Genomic DNA, 26,357 nt, shown 5'->3' with positions numbered 1-26,357 from the left:
ATCTCCCTTAATTTGTTGATATTTGTGCACATCTGGGGGCCACAATAACCCGCACCTTGATTATCTGGCCACAATATACAAAGACATTGTTTGATTTAACTGGATTAACAAGTGATAGAGCATGTATAGTGATATATTCCTTGTACTCTGCAGATGAATACCCAACTTGTGCAACGTAGGTGCAGGGAGCTGTTGAGTCGAGAGGGAGGCTTCTTTCTATATGCATGAAAGACTTCAAGCCACAAGGCCTGAATCCAGGACATTCAACGAGTATGGAATAATGGGGTCTGAACTGTCGAAATAAGTGGACAGCAACACACAAAGTAAATGTTGTCTAGGTAAATAGAGCCCATTAGCATGACTTAACAAGCTCTTGGAACGTTGTGTCCAGGGTGTGGGATCAAATGGTTGTGTGGCACTAACGGCAGAGACCTAGTCTGAGAGTTCCTCGACCTTCTTCCAGTGGCAGTTGGCCAGATGTCAGGTTATTCCAGAGGGGGCCACTTGAAGCCAGGCTATACACCTCAGGGTGGTGGTGTGTCATTGTGTCTTCTTTAACATGGGCAGTAACGTTTGTGGAACTGCAACACTGGTACCAGCCTACTTCATAACACGCTCCAGGCAAAAGAACATTTTGAAGGTGGGCAAGAATTGCACAGACAGTTCCTATTCTGTTCTTGTCAGGGAAATATATTCTTTTTATATATCGTGTCTTTTGGCCTGATAACCAAGTTATATTTGACATTGAAACACATTCTCATCATATCTCATGGATATGTAAAATGTTTCATATATGCATCCTCTGTATATTTATGCTACACGATGCTCTCTGCTGCTTTGTTATGTGGTCTTGTCAATTACCTCTGGAAATATTCACTGTAGGTAAATGTAAAATGTGTAAATCTGTATGTATATGTAAAATGGTTTATATATGCAACCTCTATATATTTATGCTACTGTAACCTCAAAGAAATGCGCCCAGATGCCCTTGGGCCAGGCGCGCTATACAAATAAACAAAATACAAATACAAAAGGAGAACAACAAAAGCAATCGAGAGTGAGATGCAGATAACTACTCAGAATTCAAGCCATACAGAGTATTATATTTGCTGGGGGGCGGAGTGTTATAAAAGCCTCCTGCGCTTCACCCCGATGTTTGAAGAGCTTCACAAGCAGTTTCTGGATCTGATACAAGGCTGGTGCTGTCACCTCTACCGGCAATGAAGAGAAAAATGCAATAACATAGTGGTATGTAAGAATTTTAGGGGGTGTTCATTATGCTAAAACCCAGGATGCAAAGTTAGCCTGCAATAGGTGGAGTGCGGAGCTCTGGCAAACGTTCTCCCTTACAGTGCCCATCTGCTTGGTGTACTAGACTAGGGAAGCAGTAGTGTGGGCAGTTTATGGACAGCCACCATGTGGAGTGCAGTTTCTCATCCAGCACCACTGTATATGTAGTTTCTACCTTTTTCCATGACTGGGGGGCTAGCTTCATCCAGATTCTGCCCAACGTTCTCAGCACATCCCTCTGGATAGTTATGGCTGCCTGCTCTGCTTTTGATGGAATCCTGACAGGCAAGACCACCTTTGTGCCTGGTTCATCAAAGAAACAATGGGCTTTGCATTGTATTCATTCTCCACCCAAAGAGTTCCTGGCCTGTGCGTCCTATAGTTGGGTACAACGATCCAAGGGAAAAGGCGCATGATAGCTGGTGCCGCTGAAACCCAGCACCAGCGGTCAAAACTGGATAAAAGCATCTTACCTTCTTGGGGACTAAACATGCAGACATCGCAGAAGGCCTGCAGCCCTGCATCAGCCTGTACAGAAGCCAACATGTGTATTAGATATCCTGCTACTGCCTGTTTGATGGCAGGTAAACAGTGTTTGGTGACCAGCAAAGAGCAGCATGAAGAGCCTTGAGGAAAGCAGTCATCCCAGGTAGGCAAGCAGGGTTTACGGTAAAAAAAAAAGATAGCTGTAGTGGCAGAGTACATACAGCCAGCTAGCAGTAGCACTCCTGAGCATGAGGAATCTGACGCTTGCAACACGCTCGCCGGTGACTGGCCACGCCTGATCTAGCAATAGATCTTCACTACATTTTATGTTAAAAAAAAGTTGATTGTGACAAACATTTTCCTTCACACATTTCAGTAAAAAAGGAACGGACACAAAAGAAATGATGGAAGTACATTTTATTTCAGTAGCTTGACAAAATACCCATAAAATTCAAAACTTCTACCATTACAAAAATAGGTCTCTACATATGATAAGGTCCGTCCGCAGTGCCAGTAGCAAATATAATATTAGGACAGAGTAGGGTAACTCTGGCAGCCTTGCATGAAGAGAGCAGTGCATGCGAGGCTACACAATCAGCAATTCAGTAACTCACAAAAGTGTCAGTTTCCACCCGTTTGATAAATACATAAGTTAATCATTTAAATTAGCATTCCACAAATGTACATGTAATTTAATGGCTGATTCTGTATGAACACAAAAAGCTTTTTTCCTATATACATCAATTCCAGCCTGCTTGATGTCTGTGCTCGCAACGGAACTGTTTTCATCTGTACTACTGTGTTCATTCATGTTGGTCCCACAATATAAACTTAATACAAAAACAGAAGCACAGATTTACAAAAGGAAATTCATTTCAAGTCACTACAAGTGCCTGGATGTGTATTATCTTCTTGTCCCAAGGTGCACCTGGTTATGAACACTTGTCGAACCTGCCACGAAAGAGAAAATAAATAAAATAAATGCATATGCAAAACATAGGTTCTCTACACGACTGCAACCTCTTCCATCTCATGCCATCAAAACAGTTTAGGCTTTTAAGGCCTGTGGGATGAATTTGGCAGGCACTGCCATAATGGTACTAAATGGCCATAAGATGCCAACAGCTGGAACATGGTGCAAGTACTTGGGTATATGATGTCAGTTCCTGGCAAATGCCTGTTTTATATCTATAGAAATCACAAATGTTGGAGTTTTGATAACTTTTATTGGACTAGCTGAAAATATGATGAGATGGAACAGTGCATGAGCTGTCACAGAGATATTCATTATATGGTAAAAAGTCAAGGTGAGAACTAGGCACATGTAAAAAGTCTCCTACATCCAAGGCTGGCATGCAAGGAACGCAGTGCTGTCTGCGATTGTCTTATCTAGCTATAAATCTACATTATAGGACCATTGGTTGGCTACCAGAAGGTCAACTATTTGCCTAAAAAATGCTTCCATTTACATAGTTAAAGCAGTACAGTCTTTTCTGTGTTTACAAAGATGCAAAAAATGATTTTAAAAAGCAGGGCCTAGTGTTTTAGAAAATATGTATGTTTCTGTTCATCGTAAAAAAAATTGAAAAGACAGAAGAAGCACGTGTAGTAGTGTTTTCCAGATAAAGTTAAAACTGTGGTTAGCCATGAGTTAATAGCGTACTTCTTCTACAACCAGGATGCAACACTAACTGTGACTACTCGACTCCCAAACACAAGGCTGGTATAAAATACACAGATTGACAACTCCTACCTAGTCCGCAAGCCACAAGTATTTCCCATCTCTGTGACGGTCTTAAATGAAACACAAGGTTCCTGGGGACTGCATACTAGCGAGAAAGCAAGGGCTATTTGCATGTAATTATATATTATAGCGTTAATAGCTGTGGTAGACGTGCACATGTAGTTAATGGCCCGCTAGCCAGAACTTGCAGGCCAGAGTAAGCATCGCCTTCATCACTAAATCTAACTTGGGTTTGAGAGCCATACAGCATATGCCACTACTCTCTGCTGAACTCCTTTCAGTTAAACTACCCCCATCAGCCTCACATACTATCATCAAGCACATCGTTTATAGGCCTCCTGGTCCTATCGCGACATTTGAAGAAGACATAACTGCCTTACTTAATACCAACAGAAAACCTGGGTCACAAACTATAATACTTGGGGGCTTCAATTTAAGCTTGAATGACCCTAACAATGCTAACGCTTCTACCTTAGCGAACACAATTGCTGAAGCAAGCCTTACCCTCAGGAGCAATGCCCCTACGCACACAAAAGGCTGCACCTTGGATTGGAGATATCAACTGCAAACCCTCCATAACCGCAATCGAACCTTATGCATGGACAGATCAGCATCTGATCTTGTTCTCCATGCAAGAGAATCCACAAATCAATCCAGCCAAAACCATGGCCCCACCAGCCTTAACAAGAAATAAATGGAACATAACAGTCAACATCCTCCTGCCCCTCATCCAACCTACCTATCACCAACACGGCTGACCTCCCTACAGACCCTTCCGCGCTTGTTGACCTATACAACACTATTATGAATCTAGCTATTGATTCTATTGCACCGCTTAAACTCAGCAAAGAGAAGCCTGGAGCTCACTTAAACTCCTGGTTTACTCCTAGTCTGAAAGCCTTGCATAATGAAAAAAGACAAGCGGAAGCTCAATGGAAAAACAACCCGTCCGAGCAGAACAAAACAAATCTCACTACTCTTGTAGACAGTTACAAAAAGGTAATCAAACAAACAAAAAAAGCACCTTTAACGAAAGAATGAAAGTGACTTCTAGTACAAGGGAACTCTTCTCTATCCTAAGAGAACTAGAATCCCCTGTCATTCGAAATGACACATGCATCAAAAATCAAACTTGGTGTACTAACATCCAAAACGCCCTTTGTAACAAAATATCTATGCTCCAAGAGAAAATTGTAGCCAAAAAAAACATGCTGCACAAGAATGTACTAGTGACACAAGAAACCATACTTCTGGAAGCCGCCACCAAACAAGTCAAACTGAGTAATCAGTTTAAATTCAAACCTATCTCTATAATAAATAGTGGAAAAGATGATCACATTACTTAAACCTTCCAGATGCCTAGGAGACTCCTGTCCAGCACCTAGAATTAAAGCAGCAGCTAGGGACCTAGCTCCACTTATTACTACACTAATTAACTCGTCCTTCGAAACCTGTTCCGTTCCGGAAAAAGCCAAACCTAGGCCCAAGCGTACCCACAAACTATAGGCCAATAACTACTGTACCGACCTCCTTAAAATTCCTACATAAGGCTGCTTACCTCCAGATTCAATCTTATCTGGAGACTAACAACTTACTTGGTACCCGTCAATCGGGGTTCAGACCAAGACACGGGACACCCTCTTCGAACTAAAGAACCAAATGGACGAACGGAAGGACAAAGGAGAAGCTTCCATTCTCCACCTTCTGGACCTATCTGCCGCGTTCGACTTGGTAGACCATAAAGTCTTGTGTAACCACCTTAAATCTGCTGCCCACTTCTCAAAGGAAGCCACTACTTGGATCAAATCTTTCCTAGATAACAGATCTATGAGGGTTTGTTCCCCTACCTCTGCAGCAGACCCAGTACCAATCACATGTGGAGTGCCGCAGGGATCTTGCGTCCCTCCAACCATGTACAATATATTTACAAAGCCTCTTTTCAATATACTTGATATGCTGGGTGTCTCATTTACCAACTACGCTGACGACACCCAGATTCTTATCCCTATCCAAGGAGACTATGACATAGATGTAGCTTTGATCAACAAAATCTACATGATCATACAAACCTGGATGGCCACACACAGCCTTTGCCTTAATGATAAGACCAAGCTCTTGCTCATTGGGTCAACCAACAGACAGAACAAACTCTCTTACCAATACAACTCATTCATCATTGATGGACTGAACCATAGGCTTTTACCTGGACTCAACACTGAACCTCAATAAGCAAGTTTACGCCGCAGCCTCTGCCACCAGTTAAACATGCAAATTGATTTACGCATACAATACATTTCTTTGTCACTGTAAGCTGTATCACGATAGCGTGTGCCCTCATCCTATCAAAGTTGGACTATTGTAATGCTCTCTATCTGAGTATGAGCAAACATAACATCAGCAAATTGCAAATACTCCAAAATAATGCCCGGAGAACTGCCTTAGGCATCCCTAAAACACACCACATTTCCAACGCTAGGCGTGCCACTAACTGGCTTGCCATAAAAGACAGAATAAGGTTCAAATCCTTAAACCTTAACTTCAAATGTCTTGCCAACATGGCTCCTCAATACCTAGTGGAGAGATTTAACAGACACACTTCAGAACGCCCTATCAGAATTGTGCAAACCAACAGCCTTAGGATCCCTGCATTTAAATTAAAAAAAGCAGGAGGGACTAGTTTTCCAGTCATGACAGCCCAACTATGGCCCACAATGCCTAACTCCTTAAAATCTAAACCGTCCTTTCCAACCTTTAAGAATGATGTAAAGCCATGACTGCTGTAACGCTCACCTGATTCCCGTAGAGGCGCCGGTCTTGACTGGGTGTATACCGTATCTTCAAAGGTGATGTGTAACCCACGGCTGGCTCTTTGGGCTGGACCTCTGTGCACTGTATGTTTGACTCGAAGGGTAAGATGTCTTAGGTAAGTGAACACCGTGCTCTCCATCTGCCTCGGGGCAGGGTGCTGTAACCAGTTTCTTCGCTGGATAAGGGGAGCAGGCCTCTTGACTTCAGAGGACTGCTGTCCGTCGTTTACTGCACAAACGGTAAGTTTCGAGTAATTCTAATGTCTTTAAAGTCTTTAGTAATGATGTCTCTTGTTTTGCAGGGTTCCGGCGATGGTGGATGACAGGCTGAAGTGAGTTGAAGATGGAGCCTGTGTGATGAATAGAAGCGCCTGGAAGCACGTAAGTAAGCGCTTGTTGCCTGCTTCACGATGCGCTCTAACTGTCTTTTTATTTTGCAGGTACAAGTTCGGAGCGGCTGCAGGGTGCCGGAATACCCACTGGGTTAGATGTGGAAAGGAGTAATGGCACGTGAGTATTAAAGTTCCCCAATGTCTTTAAACGCACCTTGTTTTGTCTTTCAGATGCGGGATGCAGCGCCGAAGGCCTCCGGAGCGTGCGAAGAGTTGGTAAGCTTTTGTCTTTCAGATGCCGGAATGCAGTGTGAAGACCTCCGGAGCGCACGAAGAGTAGGTAAGCCTTTGTCTTTCAGAATGCAGCGCGAGGCGTTGGTGACAGCCGATGGCCCAGGTAAGTGAAGAGCTGTCACTGAAGACCGTAATGCTAACCTGTTCTTTCTTGTCTTTATAGGTGTTGCTGAAGACTGGATTCAGGATGGTAAGCCTTTTTCCTTAGGCCCAGGATCAGATGCAGAAGACACGATGAGCGTTCTGCTGCAGAGGATGCAGAACAACGCAAAGCAAGATTCATCCATCGGGTGTGGTTTAAATAGCTTCCTGTAGTGCTTAGGTGTCTCCTTCCACAGCCACGCCTAGGTAAGAAAAGAGTTCCTGCTTTCCAGAAGATTTCCAGTGTTCTGAACCTAGGGAGTGGCTCCTGCCCCACCCAACAGGAAAAGTAGTTCCAAACAGAAGAGGATCAGAGGCTCAACTGGCAGGCAAGTAAGCAGCATGGTCTGCTGCAGGTAAGTCCACCCAAGCATTATGAGCCCGGCGCTTCCAGCGCTGGGACTGGGCATATTTATGAGCCTGGTGCCACTGGCGCCAGGACTGGGTCCAAAAGGTCCCAATTGGGACTGGTTGGCACTCGGAACCTGGGTTATGAATGTGCTTCCAAGGGAGTTGGGAAAACCCTGACCTTTTGGAAGCAGAGATCATGACAGTACCCCCCCTCAAGGCCCCTCCCAAACCGGGCTTCTCCGGGGGTTTTGGCTTGTCAGGAAATGTTCGGTGAAATCTTTTGATTAGGCGAGGAGCGTGGACATATTCAGCAGGTTCCCAGGATCTTTCTTGGGGGCCGTAGCCTTTCCAGTCAATTAGGTAAAATAGTTTAGATTTGGAGATCTTGGAGTCCAGAATGCTTTTGACTTCAAACTCGAGTTCCCCATCAACTAGGATAGGTTTTGGAGATTTAGTTAGTCGGGTTTGAGGTTGCACGGGTTTTAATAGAGAGACGTGGAAGACCGGATGTATCTTCATGTGCGGGGGGGCAAGTCCAACTTGACCGCTACTGGGTTTACTATGGTAGTGATGGAATAGGGACCAAGGTATCTTGGGTTGAATGTGCGTGGCCCTTTTAGAGGTAGATATTTGGTGGATAACCAGACTTGATCCCATACTCGATATTGAGGGGCTTCCTTCCGATGTTGATCTGCTCCTTTCTTGTATTGTTCTTTAGCCCTTTGAAGGTGAGAAACAGCTTCCTTAAAGGCTTGGGTGATTGTAGAATGCAGGTAGTCTACTGCTGGTGTTTCAAGATCTTGGAGGGGATCCAACTCCGAGGTTCGAGGGTGACTGCCGTACAAAAGAAAAAACGGGGTTTTCCCAGTTCCCGAATGGACAGAGTTATTGTAGGCATATTCGGCTATCAAAAGGATGTCTTTCCAAGTTTTTTCAGTTTGTTGCATCATGCAGCGTAAATACTATTCCAGAGTTTGATTGGTCCTCTCGGTTTGTCCGTCGGTCTGAGGGTGGTGACTGGTCGATAGTCTCACATCAATTTGAGCCGACCGACAGCAACTTCGCCAAAAATGAGAAATAAATTGACTACCTCGATCCGAAATTAGAACCGAAGGAAAACCGTGCAGTCGGACGATGTTTTCGAGAAATTCTCGGGCCAGAGTTGCTGCTGTTGGCAAGCCTTTGAGCGGAATGAAATGCGCCATCTTGGAGAATAAGTCCACGATTACTAGAATCGTATTGTATCCGGAGCATGGAGGTAGATCGGTGATGAAGTCCATAGAAAGCGTATGCCAAGGGCGAGGTGGGATGTCAATAGGGCGTAAGAGGCCTGCTGGTCTTTCCTTTTGACTCTTGTTTTGGGCGCATACTCCACAGGACATTATAAAGTCTCTGATATCGTTTTTCCAAGACGGCCACCAGAAGTAGCGCTTGATCTTTTCTGAGGTCTTGGCTATACCGGGATGTCCTTCCATTAAAGAATCGTGATAACAAGAGATTACTTCTTTCTGTAAATCTGTGCTGGGTAGGTATAATCGTTCTCGGAAATACAATAAGTTGTCCTTTACTGCAAAGTCCTTTCCTTGCAGATGCCAATTCTGTATGTCTGCTGGAGTTACAAGTTGCCTGGCTTTATCCTTAACTTCCTCTATGGATTGTGTGGCGATTACACCCAGAATTCTTTGTTCGGGAATGATTGGTACAGGTTTAGGGTTGATCAAGTGTTCTTCCACTCCCATCCGAGAAAGGGCATCAGCTTTACCGTTTTTTGTACCAGGTCGATAGGTAATTATGAAGTCAAACTCGGCAAAGAATAATGCCCAACGGAGTTGTCTAGAGGATTGGGCTTTTGCGGTTTTCAAATATTGCAGGTTTCGGTGATCCGTAATCACAGTAACGGTGTGTCGGGCCCCCAGCAGATAATGCTGCCAAGCCTTAAAGGCAGACTTGATAGCCAGAAGTTCCTTGTCAGTAATCGTGTAATTGATTTCAGGAGGCGAGAATTTGCGGGACCAAAATGCCACGGGATGCAACTGATTGGTTACCGGGTCCTTTTGTGATAGAACTGCCCCCATGGCAAGGCTTGAAGCATCAGTTTCCACGATGTAGGGGAGTTCGGGGCGAGGGTGTTTTAAGATTGGTGCAGAGATAAATTTAGTCTTCAAATCCTGGAAAGCTTGTTCCGCCTCGGTAGACCATTCAAAACGTTTGTTTTTCTTTAACAAGGCAGTGATGGGCTGGACTATTCGAGAGAATTCGGGTATAAACCTGCGGTAAAAGTTAGCGAAGCCTAACATGCTTTGCACACCTTTTACGGAGGATGGTGATGGCCATTTGAGAACTGCATCGACCTTCTTTGAATCCATACGCACTCCGCCAGGTGATAATATGAATCCCAAGAATTCAACTTCAGTCACGTTGAAAACACATTTTTCCAACTTAGCGAAAAGTTTGTGTTGACGCAATCTTTCGAGGACCATTTTCACGTGTTTCCGATGTTCAGATTCCGATGAAGAATAAACGAGGATGTCGTCAATGTAAACAACAACACACACATCTATGAGCTCTCTGAGGACATCGTTCATAAAATATTGAAAGGCGGCCGGGGCATTGCAAAGTCCGAAGGGCATGACCTGATATTCAAATAGCCCATACTTGGTGCGGAAGGCCGTCTTCCATTCATCGCCCTCTTTTACTCGTACCAAGTGGTAAGCTCCTCTAAGATCCAGCTTTGTATATATGCATGCTTTTCTGACTTGGTCCAGGAGTTCAGGGATCAAAGGTAATGGATATCTATTCTTAACGGTGATCTGGTTCAGGGAGCGATAATCTATACAAGTTCTAAGGTCTCCTTCCTTTTTTGGAACGAAGAACAAAGCTGAAGAAGCAGGGGACTTGGAAGGACGAATAAACCCATTTGCCAGGTATTGATCCAGGTATTGTCGAAGGTGAAGGTTCTCAGGCTCGGTGAGGGCATAAATTCTACTACAAGGAGGAGTAGATCCAGGTATCAGGTCTATCTGGCAGTCATAAGACCTATGAGGAGGTAGAGAGTTAGCCTGATCCTTCCGGAAAACATCTTGGTATTCTAGGTATTCGGGAGGTAACTGGGGAGTCTCTGAAGAAATTGCTGCCAGTGCAACACCAGGTGGAGGGTGACAAGTAGAGACACATTCTGGAAACTGGACCGTTCTTGCTCGCCAATCGATCAGAGGATTGTGTTTCTCTAACCAAGGTATTCCTAGAATAATCTGAAACTGAGGGGCCTTGATCACATCGAACACGATCTTCTCATGGTGTCCATCTTGACTTATTAGCGTCACTTCTTGAGTGGTATGCGTTACTGGCCCGGAGGCTATCTCCGTACCATCCACCGTAGTAATGACGTCCTTTACAGCCTTGGGACAAAGAGTTAGATTCATCCTCAAAACCATTTCATGATCCACATAATTGCCGATGGCACCGCTGTCGACGTAAGCTTCAATTGCATGTAATCGATCCGGATTATCAGGGCTAATGAGGACCATAGGTATCACGAAATGCGAGGTCACGGAACTGGTTTTCACGCTCGGCAAGAGGACCTCTATTCTTGTCGGGCGAGGTCGTTTCCCTGCTCAGAGTTTGTAACTTTGGTAACTGCAGCTCCTACTGCCTTCTTAGCAGGTTTCACCGGACAGTCTCGAAGAAAGTGCCCTGAGTTTCCGCAATAGAGGCATAATTGCAACTGTTTTCTCCGTTCCCGCTCCTTTTGTGTTAGAGGACCTTTCAGACCCCCTATTTGCATGGGTTCCCCGGAGTCTACTCCTTTGGAAGGAGTTGGCGTTTTGGAAAATACTCGAGCATCAAACTTGGAACGATCGGCCTTCCTGTTCTGCAGTCTGTGATCTATTTGAACGACTAAGTCTATATAGTCCGAACAATCTTGTGGGGGATTCACTACTTGGGCTAACACATCTTTGAGCTCTCCACGTAGACCTCTATAAAACAGCGTAATCCTTTTGTCCTCAGGCCATTGAGTTTCCACTATCAGTCTGTTGAAAGACGCAATATAAGCCAAAAGGTCCTGATTACCTTGTCGCAACGAAAGAAGCTCATTGTCCAAGGCCTGCCCCTGTGAATGTCTTGCGAACAGTTTTTCCATACTGAGCTGAAAAGCTTGAAAATCATGGAGGACCGGATCATCTTGATTTACTAGAGGGATCGACCAGTCTGCCGCATTGCCACTAAGGTACGAAAGCACGAAAGCTACTTTAGCTTGATCAGTTGGAAAGGCTGCTGGCCGGCATAATAAATGCAACCGGCACTGATTGATAAATACTGCAAACCTCTTTGGGTCACCAGAAAATCATTCGGGCGGAGCCAGAGGTACATTCCCAGGTAGGTTGATCTGCACTGGATTCATAGAGGATGTAGAAGGAACATTTCCCCCAGATGCGGGTAACGGGGTCTGTCCGGCTTGTGACTGTAGCAATTGTCTAGCGAGATCATCTGTTCGCTCCTTGGAAATAATCAGTTCCCTTCTTAGAGCGTTCGTTTCCTGACGGGCTGCATGCACTTCTGCCCTTAGTTCCCCAAGTAACTGGGCTAGTCGGTCGGTATCCGAGGTTTCCATAGCGCCTGGACGGGAGTTTTGTGGTAGGCTTTGCGCTCTGTAACGCTCACCTGATTCCCGTAGAGGCGCCGGTCTTGACTGGGCGTATACCGTATCTTCAAAGGTGATGTGTAACCCACGGCTGGCTCTTTGGGCTGGACCTCTGTGCACTGTATGTTTGACTCGAAGGGTAAGATGTCTTAGGTAAGTGAACGCCGTGCTCTCCATCTGCCTCGGGGCAGGGTGCTGTAACCAGTTTCTTCACTGGATAAGGGGAGCAGGCCTCTTGACTTCAGAGGACTGCTGTCCGTCGTTTACTGCACAAACGGTAAGTTTCGAGTAATTCTAATGTCTTTAAAGTCTTTAGTAATGATGTCTCTTGTTTTGCAGGGTTCCGGCGATGGTGGATGACAGGCTGAAGTGAGTTGAAGATGGAGCCTGTGTGATGAATAGAAGCGCCTGGAAGCACGTAAGTAAGCGCTTGTTGTCTGCTTCACGATGCGCTCTAACTGTCTTTTTATTTTGCAGGTACAAGTTCGGAGCGGCTGCAGGGTGCCGGAATACCCACTGGGTTAGATGTGGAAAGGAGTAATGGCACGTGAGTATTAAAGTTCCCCAATGTCTTTAAAAGCACCTTGTTTTGTCTTTCAGATGCGGGATGCAGCGCCGAAGGCCTCCGGAGCGTGCAAAGAGTTGGTAAGCTTTTGTCTTTCAGATGCCGGAATGCAGTGTGAAGAACTCCGGAGCGCACGAAGAGTAGGTAAGCCTTTGTCTTTCAGAATGCAGCGCGAGGCGTTGGTGACAGCCGATGGCCCAGGTAAGTGAAGAGCTGTCACTGAAGACCGTAATGCTAACCTGTTCTTTCTTGTCTTTATAGGTGTTGCTGAAGACTGGATTCAGGATGGTAAGCCTTTTTCCTTAGGCCCAGGATCAGATGCAGAAGACACGATGAGCGTTCTGCTGCAGAGGATGCAGAATAACGCAAAGCAAGATTCATCCATCGGGTGTGGTTTAAATAGCTTCCTGTAGTGCTTAGGTGTCTCCTTCCACAGCCACGCCTAGGTAAGAAAAGAGTTCCTGCTTTCCAGAAGAGTTCCAGTGTTCTGAACCTAGGGAGTGGCTCCTGCCCCACCCAACAGGAAAAGTAGTTCCAAACAGAAGAGGATCAGAGGCTCAACTGGCAGGCAAGTAAGCAGCATGGTCTGCTGCAGGTAAGTCCACCCAAGCATTATGAGCCCGGCGTTTCCAGTGCTGGGACTGGGCATATTTATGAGCCTGGTGCCACTGGCGCCAGGACTGGGTCCAAAAGATCCCAATTGGGACTGGTTGGCACTCGGAACCTGGGTTATGAATCTGCTTCCAAGGGAGTTGGGAAAACCCTGACCTTTTGGAAGCAGAGATCATGACAACTGCGATCCCTTGACCAGAATGCCTGACCTCGTGTATGACTACCCTGCATATGCCTCTGTACACAAAAACCCTGCTGTAAATAACTTGTATATGTTGTAAATGTAAATTTTAATCATTGTATAATGCCTGCAACCTTTAAAACGGTACTGAGCCCAGATACCTCAGGGTTTGGAGCGCCATATAAATGAATAAACAATACAATACAATACAGTAAAGCGAGCACCTCTACAAGCTTTTAGGGGCGTTAATGGCCATTCTGGCCAATTGCCACGGCCCTTAACGCTAAAAGAACCCTCTTCCCCCGCACAGAATCTTGGCTTTAAAAAAGGGGGTTCGTTTGATGAAAGGTTGCGCGCAAATGTGTTCCCTGGACCGCAGGGCCACCAGATGCGGTCCCTAAAGCAGCGAAAAGTTTAACCTAGGCTGAGGCCCAAGTGCATATGGCAACCGTTTCCTGTTCGGGAAGGGGCTGAGAAACAAAGGGCGTGGAAAAAAGCCTGCGAGTGTGCAGAGATTCAGCATCGAAAACGTGTAGCTGGAAATAATGCCTAAAAGCAGCCTGTCCCAGTAATTGGCCCATGGTGGGGGTCAAGGAGCATGGATTTAACTAAAGCGGCATACCCCTTCCTTAAATAACAGAACAGCAAGGAGGAAGCTATCTTTGTCCTGGTACCTGTTAAGTGGCCTGGTGGACTCATCCCTGCTGGCGGAGGGCTCTGCTGGGCAGGCCCACTGCCTCGTGCGTAGCGCTGGCGACATGCTAAATGACATGCTGGAGGGTGTTGTGGGGGCGCGGGTCCTCCTGGGACCCCGCCGGCATTCACACGTGCACACGCAGGCATGCACCAGGAACACACACGGGATGCGTGTTGCTTGCTCAGGTCCCAGTGGCAACTGCTGGCCGGGACGTCTTTATTTAACATGCGCAAGCCTCCTTATGGGCCGCGCATGCGTACAAAGCGTAATCACTACGCAACATCCCTCCTTTTTCCCCAAACAAGAAACAACTGTAACCTTAGCACACAACAATGACAACTTGGGAGTCAATGACCAGTTCGCACCCTGTTAAGGGACAGGGTCCATGATAAAGTCCTGGAACCTCGGCGGCGGATTCCGCCCCGCCCGGCTTGGGTACCTTCTGGACTCCTCTCGAGGTGTCTCTGGTGTCTCGAGAGCTTCTGGCGGCCCCTCGTCCCTTGGTGGTGATCCTTCCCCGGGTCCGGGCACCTCGGGCATCGCTGCAGGGGGCACGCCTCAATCCGCTTGAAGTATGATACATTCCACGTGATGGTGCCCCTGGCATTGGCTGCGGTGATCATGGACCCCTTGACATGGGTCACGCCCAGTGGCTGGGCTTCAAACGGGAGAGATAGTTTCCCCTCCGGCCTCTGATTCTGGACCAACACAGTGTCCCCTACTGCAATCACCTTCTCCGGCAAGTTCCGGCGGGCGCTCTCCCGCTCGTTTTGGATGACCCTCTCCACGCGTACTCGGTTGTTGTCAATTACTCCAGGACTGCGTCCTTCCACTTCGGGGGATCAGTCCTCTGGGGGACCGCTTGAAGAGGGCCTCGGCTGGCGCAACCCCGGTGGACTGATGGGGGGGGGTTGTGCGCTACTCGTGCAGAAATTCGAAAAGGTTGCGGCGGAGCTCCTCCCCCCCATTTATCGAGATTCGAAAGACCTTATTGAGTGTCCTCATAAAACGCTCCACCTCCCCATTTGCCCTGGGCCAGAGTGGGGTAACCTTTCGGTGCTTGAGCCCCCTTTCCTCACAGTACTGGGCAAACTGCTGCCCTTGGAATGGCAAGCCGTTGTCCGAACAAATCTCGGTGGGGAACCCGTGGGTGGCGAACATCTTCTCCAGGGCCAGAATGGTGTGATTGCTGGCCGTGGATTCCACCAGCTCCACCTCAGGATAACGGGACCACTGGTCAACAACAGCAAGAAAGTACATTCCTCTGCCCGTGGACCCGAAGTCGGCGTGCACCGTCCCCCAGGGTTGCTCACTTCTTTCCATGGCCTGGATGGGTGGCCCTCTTTCCGCGGGACAAGCCACCTGGCACGGTATGCATGCACGCACAAATTCGTCCACCCTGCTCTCCAAGTCCGGGAACCACACCTTCAACCTTAGGTGTGATTTCGTTTTGTGTCCCCTGGTGACCTTTATGGGCGAGCTGCAGTACTTTCCCCGCCAGTGCTCGCGGGATGACGATTTGGCTCGCCCCTCAGAGAAGGCCATCCTCTGCAACTGTCAGCTCGTTGCGGACCTTCCACAGTGCTTGGAGATCTTTCCGTGCCCCACTCTCCCTTCTGGCATTGTTTGTGAGCACTTCACACCACTCCCCACTGTCCATGGCTTCCTTGATGACCAGGAACACCTCGTCCACATTTAACGCTTCCGCGATCTCCTGGTGCGCCAGGGCCACCGGCAAGGCTGCCTCCACCACGTGCTGAACCATCTCAATGCAGTCCACCACCTCGGCAGAGTCTTGAGGGCGCCCGCCCCCGGGTGACGGGACAGATAGTCTGCGGGGTTGTGGGTGCCCGGGCAATACTGTAACTTGACCCCGTACTCCATGAGCGACAGCATCCATCTCTCGATACGCGGTGGGGACTTGGACGAAGCACCGGCGATGATCGGAATCAGAGGCTTGTGGTCAGTTATCACAACCACGGGTTTCCCCAGGATGTAGATCCAGAAGTGTTTGCAGCCCCATAGGATGGCCAGGGCCTTTTGCTCAATTTGCGAATAGCGCTTCTCTGTCTCGTCAGCGCCTTGCTCGCATAGGCGATGGGACGCATGGTCCCCTGTGGATCGGCCTGCATGAGCACCGCTCCCAAGCCCACCGGGCTGGCGTCCACCACTATTTTCGATTCCCTGTCTGGATTGAAATACGCCATGGTCTCCTGAACCGACAAGGCGTTCTTGATTTCAGCGTAAAGCCCTCTTTTTTCGCCGTCCAGGCCCACGCCACTCATTCCTTGTCAGAGCCCGCAGGGGTTCCGACAGACGCCAGATCGCAAATAAATCATCCGCAATAGTGGACCATGCCGAGGAAGCTCCATATTTCGGCTGGTCACTCTGGCGGGGCTGCCTCACGAATGTCCCTTACTTTCTCCGGGTCAGGCGAGATGCCTCCTGCGTGGAACTCAAACCCGAAGAATTCTATTCGGTCCTTCAAAAACTCAAATTTTTTCCGATGCAGAGTTAGCCCCAGGCTTTTGAGTCTCTCCAGTGCCCGCTCCAGACGCTTCAGGTGTTCAGCCTCCGACTGTGCGAACAACAGAATGTCATCGGACATATTGATCACCCCTTTTAGTCCCGCAAGGCCCCCCCGAATGGCGTTCTGGAAAACTTCTGTCGCTGACGAGACACCAAAGCTGAGCCTCTTAAACTGGTGTAGCCCCTTGTGAGTCGTGAAGGTGGTGATATATCTCCACCCAGGGTGAAGATCCAGTTGATGGTAGCCAGACCTCAGGTCCAGCTTGGAGAAGACTTTCGCTCCCTGCAGCTCGCCGACAATGTCATCCAGCGTGGGCGTGAGGTGACGCTCCCTTTTGATGGCAATGTTAGGCAGTCTCATGTCCACGCAGATGCGGATGGCTCCTGGCTGTTTGGGTGCGACACCAATTGGGGAGACCCACAGGGTCGGGCCTTCAACCCTCTCAATAATGTCCAAGTCAATGAGCAACTGAAGTTCCTTCTCCACCTGTGCCCTCAGGTGGAAGGGTATTCTATGGTGTTTGAGGGCTGTCGGCCTCACAGACCCATCAATGTGAAGCCTGACGGGGTCACCCTTCAGTTTTCCGACCCCCTGAAAGATGCTGTCAAAACGCTGCAGGAGGCGGTCAATATCCGTATGATATACAGCCAGTGTAAAATGTACAAGGGCTTCGGAAGCAGCACAACTCAAGAGGGAGTGCGGGCTCACGCTCGTCACGAAGAACCTCGCCTTGATCTTGTTCGGCCCATGTGACACCGGTGCCACAAACACTCTTTGAATTGGTAGCGGCTCCACCGAAAGAATATATTCGGGCCTTGGACTCTGTCAGCTTGGGAGGGCCTGGGAGGGCTTCATAATGCTCTGCCGCTAGCACGCAGACTGACGCACTAGTGTATCAGAACGGGAGTAGGCACCTCCCCAATGTTCACGGTGTACGTCGGTTGCCTGTTACCTCTGGAGCTGGCAGCAATGCTAGAGATGAAGAAGATTTCCTCCTCCTCTTCTTCCTCCTCAGCTATGTCCAAGTCCTGCATGCCTTGCTCAACCGACTACACGTCCCTCACTCTCCGGGCATTACCCACGCCTACTCTCACTGGTCCTCTCAACGCCGTCACTGGGGTGGAGGCCCTGCACACCCTTGCATAGTGTCCTGGCGTACAACACCGGCCACTGATCCTCGTCTTCGCCGGGCAATCTCCCACATGCGGCAGGTCATACCCACAAAATGGACATGACTGCGGAGTACCAGCCGCAGAGGAACTGTCCATCCTCCTGGGTGTCCATCGCGCCCTTCCTGGGGCGGCACGGCCAATGGTAAAAGCGTCTTTGCCCTTCCCAGGGTGCATAGCAGCGTCCATTTTCGCCCCTCTGGACTCTTCCAGCTCATAAGCTCTTCCTGTGTCGAGGGTCTGTTGTAACGTCAGGCCCGACTCCCTTAGTACCTGCCTTCTCAGCTTCCCCGAGCTACACCCTTGCAGCAGCTGGTTCCGCACCATCTTCTCATCATTCACCCACCTGCAGGTACTTGCAAGGTGCCTCAGCCGTGCGCAGAACTGGTCCAGTGACTCTTCTCCTTGCTGCTTTTCCGCACACATAACAAATCTGTCAAAGTCGATATTTGCCATGTGGAGAAAATGATCTTGGAGGGCCTGTTTTACAGCATCGTATGTGACCACCTGAAGATTTAGAGAGTCATATATCGTGTGGACCTCTGTGTCTGCTGAGTACACCATGGTGGCAACTTTCGCATCATCATCTGTCTCCCCTGATGCCCTGAAAAACATTTCCAACTTCTTAACCTATCGAAGCCACTTTGGCCCCAGCTTGGATGGTGGGCCAGTGGTGTCAAATTTGGGCATCAGCGCAAGGGTGCTGTGCATTCTGCGTGGAACTGGCGCAGGGGCTCCCTCTTCTTCTCCCTCCTCACCCATGTTGGCAATGGGATTAGGACTCACTGACAGGTAGCCCCTGGACGCTCGCACAGGCAATTCAGCCTCAGGATGGGTGTTCAGGTCCCCAGCACCGGATCATGACACAAATAGGCCCACAGCAATGGATGATGAAGCTTCCAGCCGTCTCCACTGGCTTCCTGGGTTTTTCTTCCACGGCCCTTCAGGTAGAGAGGGCCATGGAGTGTCCAAAAATTGTCAGTTTCTAAAAAGGATCGCAGCCGGCGCACGAGCACCCTCCTGTGCCGCAACTGCTGCGAGCCGCGATACAAACAAAATGGCCACCGGCCATGTGTGTAGGTCCGCGACGCCACGGAGAAGAGGCACTATCTCCGACTCAATCGGAGCAATGACCCGTGTCTCCGCTGCCGCCGCTCCTCATCACCAGTGTTTTGGGGGCGCAGGTCCTCCGGGGACCCCGCCGGCATTCACACATGCACACGCAGGCATGCACCAGGAAAACACACCGGACGCTTGTTGCTTGCTCAGGTCCCGGCGGCAACTGCTGGCCGGGACCGTCTTTATTTAACATGCGCATGCGCGAGCCTCCTTGTGGGCTGCGCATGCGTACAACGTGTAATCACTACGCAACAGAGGGCAGCAGTCATGGTGGTAAAAGACTGCCGAGTGGGAAACCGCTCTGAACTTTTATTGGCCTAATGACACGTCTCCCATGTGTCACATCACACGTGACTTTCGCGTAAGCCCAAGAGGGGCTCAAATCACAACATCCCATGCCAGGGATATGAAGTAAGACAATGATACATGAATGACAACACAACAAAATAACATTCATACCAGACTACTAGTCTCAGCCCGTAAGGCTCATTAGCCAGGTCCAGCTTTTACATTTTGACATGGAGGTGGACACTCATAAGACTGGGAAAAATACATGCATCAAAAATGCAATGGCATTTTACTCTGTCCACTTTAAGCACCTTGCTAATATGCGGGCTCCCAGCATCAAAAGCACATCACCACAGAGTCCTCTTTGAGCAGTTAGGGTAATGCAGGATCACAGCTTAACACTTGCACACACCATTGCCCATTAATGCACTTGGAGCTGCTGGGCCAACGCAACAGTGACAAACACGTACAACTTTATTAGTTCATTGTCATTAGGAGGGTTGGCAGGAAACGCTGCACCTGGGACACCGGGGGCCACATCTGCCGTGCCTTGCCAGTCGTTGGGTGATCTTTCTTGTCTAGTTAATTACAGCCGGGGAGGGTCTTTAAGGTGAATGTTTTCACAGCTCCTCCATGCAATGCAGCTACATGCCGCTTTCACTCTCCCTCGGGCGAGCACCTTACTTATTGAGGTGGTAGTCGTGATCTTGAAGGGCTCCCCCAGGGCGGAGGGTCACTCTGTGCCGCAGACACTGCAAATCTGTCCTTAGTGGGCGGCGGTGATGGCAGAGGCCACTCTCTCACTCAGGTGGCATCGGTCCCCACCTTTCCGTGGATCAGCACGGGCCGCGCTTCCTCTCTCGACTGGGAAACTTTGGTTTTCCAATGCGGCAGCGGTCTGGCATTTCATTTGACTGGCCACACAGGCACCCTCCAGGACGAGGGCCATGGCCAGGGGGAGGGTCCTTCACTCAGTTGCGAGTTTGGGGGAAACCTGCAGGCAGTGTGTCTGGGCCGCGCCATGCGGGTCTCACCAGTTCAGGAAGCATAATGTGTGGAGCCCATTGACGCTGGGTTCTCCTGGGCGTGGGCTGATGGCGGTCCTCACAGGCGCCATGCCAGGGAGGCCGGTGGATCCCAGTTGTGCCGGGGAGGCCGGCAGATCTTGGAAACGTGTTGGGGGCTGCGGGGAGGCTGCTCCCCTCCATGTGGCCACCGTCTTAGCCCGAGTGCCACAGCTTCACCAATGCCGTTGGCATGGTTCGTCATGCCTGACATGTGACAGGGACCGACTATGTCCCTTCTTGTTGCCCACCATCTTGGCCTTTAGTGTCCTGCATGCTACAGCTTCATTAACACCATTGGCCCACTTTGCCACGTCAGTCGCGTGGCAGAGACAGGCTGTGTCCCTTAGGCCACTCTAGCTCCTCCAGGACAGAGCTTGGCCATGCTGGTAGCATGGCAGGTCGAGACCCTTTTCTTCGGGATTGGCAGGGCGCTGCATCTCATCCTCATCACTAGTTGTTAAGGGGCCCATTGGTCTCGAGCCCTGCTGCTGTAGGGCTCTGCTGGGCATGCCCACTGCCTCTTGCGCAGCGCTGGGCTAAATAACATGCTGGAGGCAGGAGTCATGCTGGTAAAAGACTGCCGAGCGGGAAGCTGCTCAGCCCGACACGTCTCACACGTGTCACATCACACGTGACTTTCACACGAGCCCAGGGGGGGCTTATGTCACAACAGTACCCTTCACATTGTTTAGACAGAGGCGCATGTCTATTTACCAGGTAAAGATTGGGCTTTGACCTTAAGACTCGGACCCAGAGCTCCTTTTAAGGTCACTGACATGGTTCACCCTACCCCGTTTCTGAAGCCAGGCTGGGTGCCAGGAGGGCTCGGCAGCCAGTTTTATTTCTTGGTGGCCCTTGGGACATTGTCGTTGGTGGCCCACCCACGGAGTGGGAGGTTATGACTGTTGAGAGGTAACATTGTGTGGCAGGTCCAAGGGCCGCCTGCGCCCGTGTCAATTTTGCATTGGTTTTGCATAGGCGCATTTACACGTCAGTAACACAGTTTTAGTTGCAATTGTAAGGGGAGACAGCTGGTTTGGTTGCACAGGGTCTTGCACAGTTTCAGAAAATGAGGCACATTTGTATAGGTTTGCACCACCGTTTTCACCCCGAATGGTATAGGTTTGTTTGTACGGTTTTCCGCACCGTTTCAGGGACCAATGCCTTTTATTTTATTCGACAATGAAGGGAAAAATATTTGCTTGAAAACCTGCATTACCCTGTAAGTTGTTGCTACCAGCCACTCTGCATTTCATCTACAGTGACCCACATCTGTGCTAATGCTAAGTATGCGTTGTAGGCAAAAAGGAAAGAAATGCCAAAAAAAAGATAGGGCGGGGAGTGGGGCAACAGCCTACATTGGTCAGTCATAGCTGCTGTACGCCAGTCTTATGCACTGTCTAGCCTGACCCTCGTCACTCCGGAAGCAGCCTCAAAGAGAGCTGATAGGATAAAGGGGCCAATGCCTTCCCCATCAGCCTATTTAAGGCTGTTCCGTTGACTCCCTGTTCTACCTCCAGCCAATCGTATTGTCTGGGGGTGGACTAGGAAATCGTAGCTCGGAGGGTGGTGTGTGGGCAGGCCGGCATGCAGCGTACGCTACTTCTTTTTTTGTTTGTTTACTCTCTTCGCCTCTACGCAATCATGGACTGGAGAGTACTGGGCAGCCATGGTGGTGCTTGGGGCAGGACCATGTCGTCTGGGGCTACTGGCCCAAAACGAGGATCGGGCTCAGTGATCGAAGTGAGCAGAAACGGTCGGGAACAGTGTTCCACTACTTTAATTTTTTTCTGTTTACCATTCCCCTACCTTTTACGACCATTCTCACCCTTCTATATAGAGGATTTGTCCATTCATGTCCCTGTGCAAGTGTAAAGTTGTGATAGGAGCCTAGTTACTAGTCACTTAGACTATTGCAATATCCCTGCCACAACTACTTGTCACATGTTGCACTATGCTTCCGCCTACCCTCTTCCTTGCTGAGACCAAAGTTCCACTACTTTTTTCGATATACTTCTACCACTGGTCGGGCTGGAGCCCTCGTTAGAGCCCGGGCCTCGCCAGGCTTGCCCACCTCTACCTGTAATTAGGTAGTCTTAGGTGGGCTTGAGTTAGGAACCAGTCCATGATGAAAGAGCAACATTGTCAGCGATGTATTCTGACAATGTTGTGTGATGAACATCAGAGTAGAGCTGCAGAGCCCCCCTCATGCTGCCATGGGTGTAGGAGGTGAACGGCAAGGTAACTGCAACAGATAATCAAGTAATATGCTTCCGGGCATCGGATGGGTCGGATGACAGGCGGCGCAAAACATGGGTGTATTTTAAGTCAGTAATTAGGATGGAGCGTGATGGCAACGGCCGGTCACGGATGGCTTACAGCATCACTTAAACAGTCGCACAACCGTGTCCGTAGAAGCAGATGGCCCCACAGCGAGGAACGAACACCAGTGTTATAGCCTTTTGGGATAATGCAGTAGTTGGGTAATGGCCAGAATATTCCAGCAGGTGCCCATAGACATTGGCTTGTAGGGCTCATTAGCTTGACTAGCTGCATGGGTAAGTCAGGAATTTAACAGGGTAGAGTATAGAAGGGTCCTGTGATGCAGAATGGACTTGGGCCATGGAGTTCATGGTCACGGGTGTTAAGTGAAGCGTGGCATGCAGGGTGACCACCGGTGGATGCCCGCCAGGCACCCATTCTCACTGCCCGCATAGTGTTAGAATGACTACGTTTCACGGAGAGAAGCTGGAACAACACAACAGCTTCATGGGGGCAGGAGGGGGCAGTAGCTGATGGGAAAGACAAGAGGAGAAAGGGAAAGGTGCCTAACTACGAAAGGAAGTGACCAACAATGCACGTTGAACGCAAACCTGAGCTTTGATCTGACTGCTCTGAGCCTGAATGGCTCTAACCTCAGGTGAAATTAGCCTGCAAAAGATTAGGGGTTTTGGCCAGCAAAGCAGAAACGTTTGCACATTTGAACTCTGCACGGAGACAGAGTGGCAAAGCAGGCTTGCCAGTGCAGTTTGTCATAACCCTCCCTCCCACCCTACAAGGGAAAAATAAGGTATACACCGCACAGTGTCATTGGGGGAACAAAAATTGTACACACAAAATATGTTTATTAGAAAAGAACATCAAACAACAGATTGTTGCCTATCAGTTGTGGGTTGCAGGCGGCACAGGTCGAGGTGGAGAATGCCCTCCCCATCTTGGAAGGATACAGCGCCAGCCGGAAAACAGGTTATGATTATGGCACCTCACAGGCAATTAAGAAATTGACTCAAAAAACCTTGATACACTCAACCACATCGTCCAAACTTGGATGGTCTCCCACCACCTATGTCTGAACGACGATAAGACCAAGATCCTTCTGATTGGCTCACAACACACTCTTAACAAGCTAGAATTCATACAAGTCCTTCATCATTGATGGAAACACCATCCAAGTCTCAAATAAAGTCAAAACCTTGGGCGTTTATCTGTACTCTACACTATCACTCTCACGACAAGTTAACGCAATTGCCTCTTCAGAAGCCTACACTTTTAAGCTGATTAATGCATGTAGGCCGTTCCTTAACACCGAAAGCTATATCACTATTGCTAGGACTCTGATAGGTTCAATACTGTACTATTGCAATGCCCTCTACACAGGCACTACCGCCCGCAACCTAAACAAACTACAACTCGTCCAAAGCAGCACCCCCAGGGCTGCCTTCAACATTCCTAAACGTGACCATATATCTGCAGCTAGAAGGAGCATCCATTGCAGGGTTCGAAATTGAGATTCGATGAGCAGGACCTCAAACCAGCTCCTGTGTGTCAGGCATCACCACGTAGGCAGGAGCTACTATAGGGGAACCAGGAGCTACCAGAGATGCTCCTTTAACTTTTTGTCAATTTTGTATAAACCATTGTGTTTAAATGTATATTAGATGCACTCCAAATTTTCTTTAGTAACATTCTCAAATACTCAAAGTTAATGTCACATTTGCATATTTGAAAGGCACCAGTTGGCCCCAAGATCCCAAAGTAGCTCCTGGTAGCTGTTGGTTTTATGCTAACGAGGCTCTACTATGCTAGAAGCAGGAGCTAAATAGCTTCCAGCTGCCCTCAATTTCGAATCCTGCCATTGGCTACCCATCCGAGAGTGCATCATCTTTAAATCACTTACCATCATGCACAAATGCCTTTCTAACTCTGCCCCTAAACACCCATCACAAAAATGCACACGTCTCCATCCCCAAGACCTATCCGCACCACCTACTCTCACCAATTCTCCATATTTCGCTTCAAACGCACCAGAACTCGGGGTGCACACAGCAGCAAAAAACTGGAACAACCCTCCATTTTCCTTAAGATCCGAGCCATCATTCTGGGTGTTCCCGAAACGACTCAAGACATTTCTGTTCTAAGACCTCAATCTCTGAGCACAATTACAAACCTTAAACCTAAGCACTTTCTTGAAAAATACCTACCATGTCTGTTATGTGTAAACAACTGTATTCATATGTAAACCAGCGCATTTGGGCCCAGTCCGCTTGACAAATGTAATGTCAAAATAAATAAATAAGAACAGGTACTGGTTGCAGAACGCAAAGGCGGTACTGGGATTTGTAAGCAGAGCTCACTCCCAGTGGGGAGAAAGCATCGCTTGAACATTTGAGGAGCTCTGAATAAGCTTAGAGGAGGCTGGCAAGAACGGGTATCACTCCTCCCGACCCTTAAGTGCCCAAAAGCGCACATCCTGGAAATAATAAAGCCTACAGCCAAATAATTGTTCCAGTATAATCTGTCTGTGTAATAATTTTGTCAAACTGTATCATGCCTCTACTCATCTTAAGGAATTAAGCAGCGTCCAACGAAAACCAACTGGTGGAACACTTCTGGGCAAGGGCATAGGCACAAAGGTATGGGAGGTATCTAGCAGAACTGACCTGGGTAGTCCTCCCATGCACAGGGGTTAGCAGGGGAGAAGAGAAAACAACTAAATGTGCAGGTTACCAGCTATCCAGCAAAGTAATTTGCTGCATCAATTATTCACTCACACCCAGCACACCATCTCTTACTCGCCAAAAGTGAATCATCGCTAGCGAGTGCAAATGTTGCACACTGGGAAAAGGCACGGTCCTAATGTAAGGCAGCGGCAGGAACACCTACTGCACAAGGGTATAGACATAAGCGTGTCTCACTATCTAACAGAATTGATATGAGCTCCCCTGCACAAGACTATAGCTGCAAAGGAAGCGAACGTAAATTGTCAGGGGTAGCATGCACACACAAGGGCAGATAGGGACGAGCAGGTTGACAGAAAAGCCAGGCACATGATTAGTCATTATAGGTCTCAAACTGCCAGACAAAGAGGAAGGCCTAATACCAGTCCTAATGTATTAGCAAAGCGGGTCGAAGATTTAAAACAACGTTTCAGAGTTAAAAGTCCCAAACCATTGCAGCCAAATGTCACTGGACGCCCAAATCTACAAATGCATACAGCATGTTATTCTTCCTTGCCAAGGGTCAATTATCACCAGATCTGACTTTTCTTCATTATTTAACAGATGTGTTGAGTGCACACCCCTGGGCATCACCACTTCTCATTCAAGACAATAGCGTGGATTTTTATTACAGGGCACACTATGGTAATATCTCATGAGGGTATGGCCACGTTTTTTCAAGGTCTTAACTTAGTTCTCGATGTTTGGAGCACTAGATGATAAACGCAATGTTGCACTATGTGGTTTTCAAGCACTTCATACTCAATGAGCCATGCAAGGCCCGGGGCGCTTTGCTCCTTGCATAGCTCATTGGAAATAGTGGCTGGGAAACTGCATGTCTGTATGTGCGAGGGAGAACAGACAGGGCAGGCTGGAACAGGGGGTTCCAGATTCCTGTTCATGATGCAGGAGCTGGACCGCTGGGGAGAAAACTTCAGGACCGGGGCAGAAGGTACCTTTATGTTAATTTATTTTGTATTTATGTGTGTGTATGCTTGTGTTATGAGTGAGTGTATGATGATGGGTGCTCGTGTAAATGATAGAG

At 48.6% G+C, this 26,357-nt stretch overlaps 1 protein-coding gene across 4 annotated transcripts in view; it reads right to left on the bottom strand.

Annotated features, from left to right (window-relative positions):
* Window positions 1-2,178: 2,178 nt before the first annotated feature.
* The window catches only part of AKAP9 (A-kinase anchoring protein 9), a 2,953,299-nt gene continuing 2,929,120 nt past the window's right edge, over window positions 2,179-26,357 (bottom strand). For all 4 annotated transcript variants that reach the window (XM_069648423.1, XM_069648424.1, XM_069648425.1 and 1 more), the window contains one exon: window positions 2,179-2,727. In XM_069648423.1, coding sequence (XP_069504524.1) covers window positions 2,681-2,727 — 47 coding nt within the window. In that variant the 3' untranslated portion in view covers window positions 2,179-2,680. The remainder of the gene's footprint in view (window positions 2,728-26,357) is intronic.

This window comes from Ambystoma mexicanum, chromosome 2q (genome assembly GCF_040938575.1).
Source record: "Ambystoma mexicanum isolate Mex_15411 chromosome 2q, UKY_AmexF1_1, whole genome shotgun sequence".
Classification (NCBI taxonomy): domain Eukaryota; kingdom Metazoa; phylum Chordata; class Amphibia; order Caudata; family Ambystomatidae; genus Ambystoma; species Ambystoma mexicanum.
This window is presented reverse-complemented; position numbering and strand designations above follow the sequence as displayed.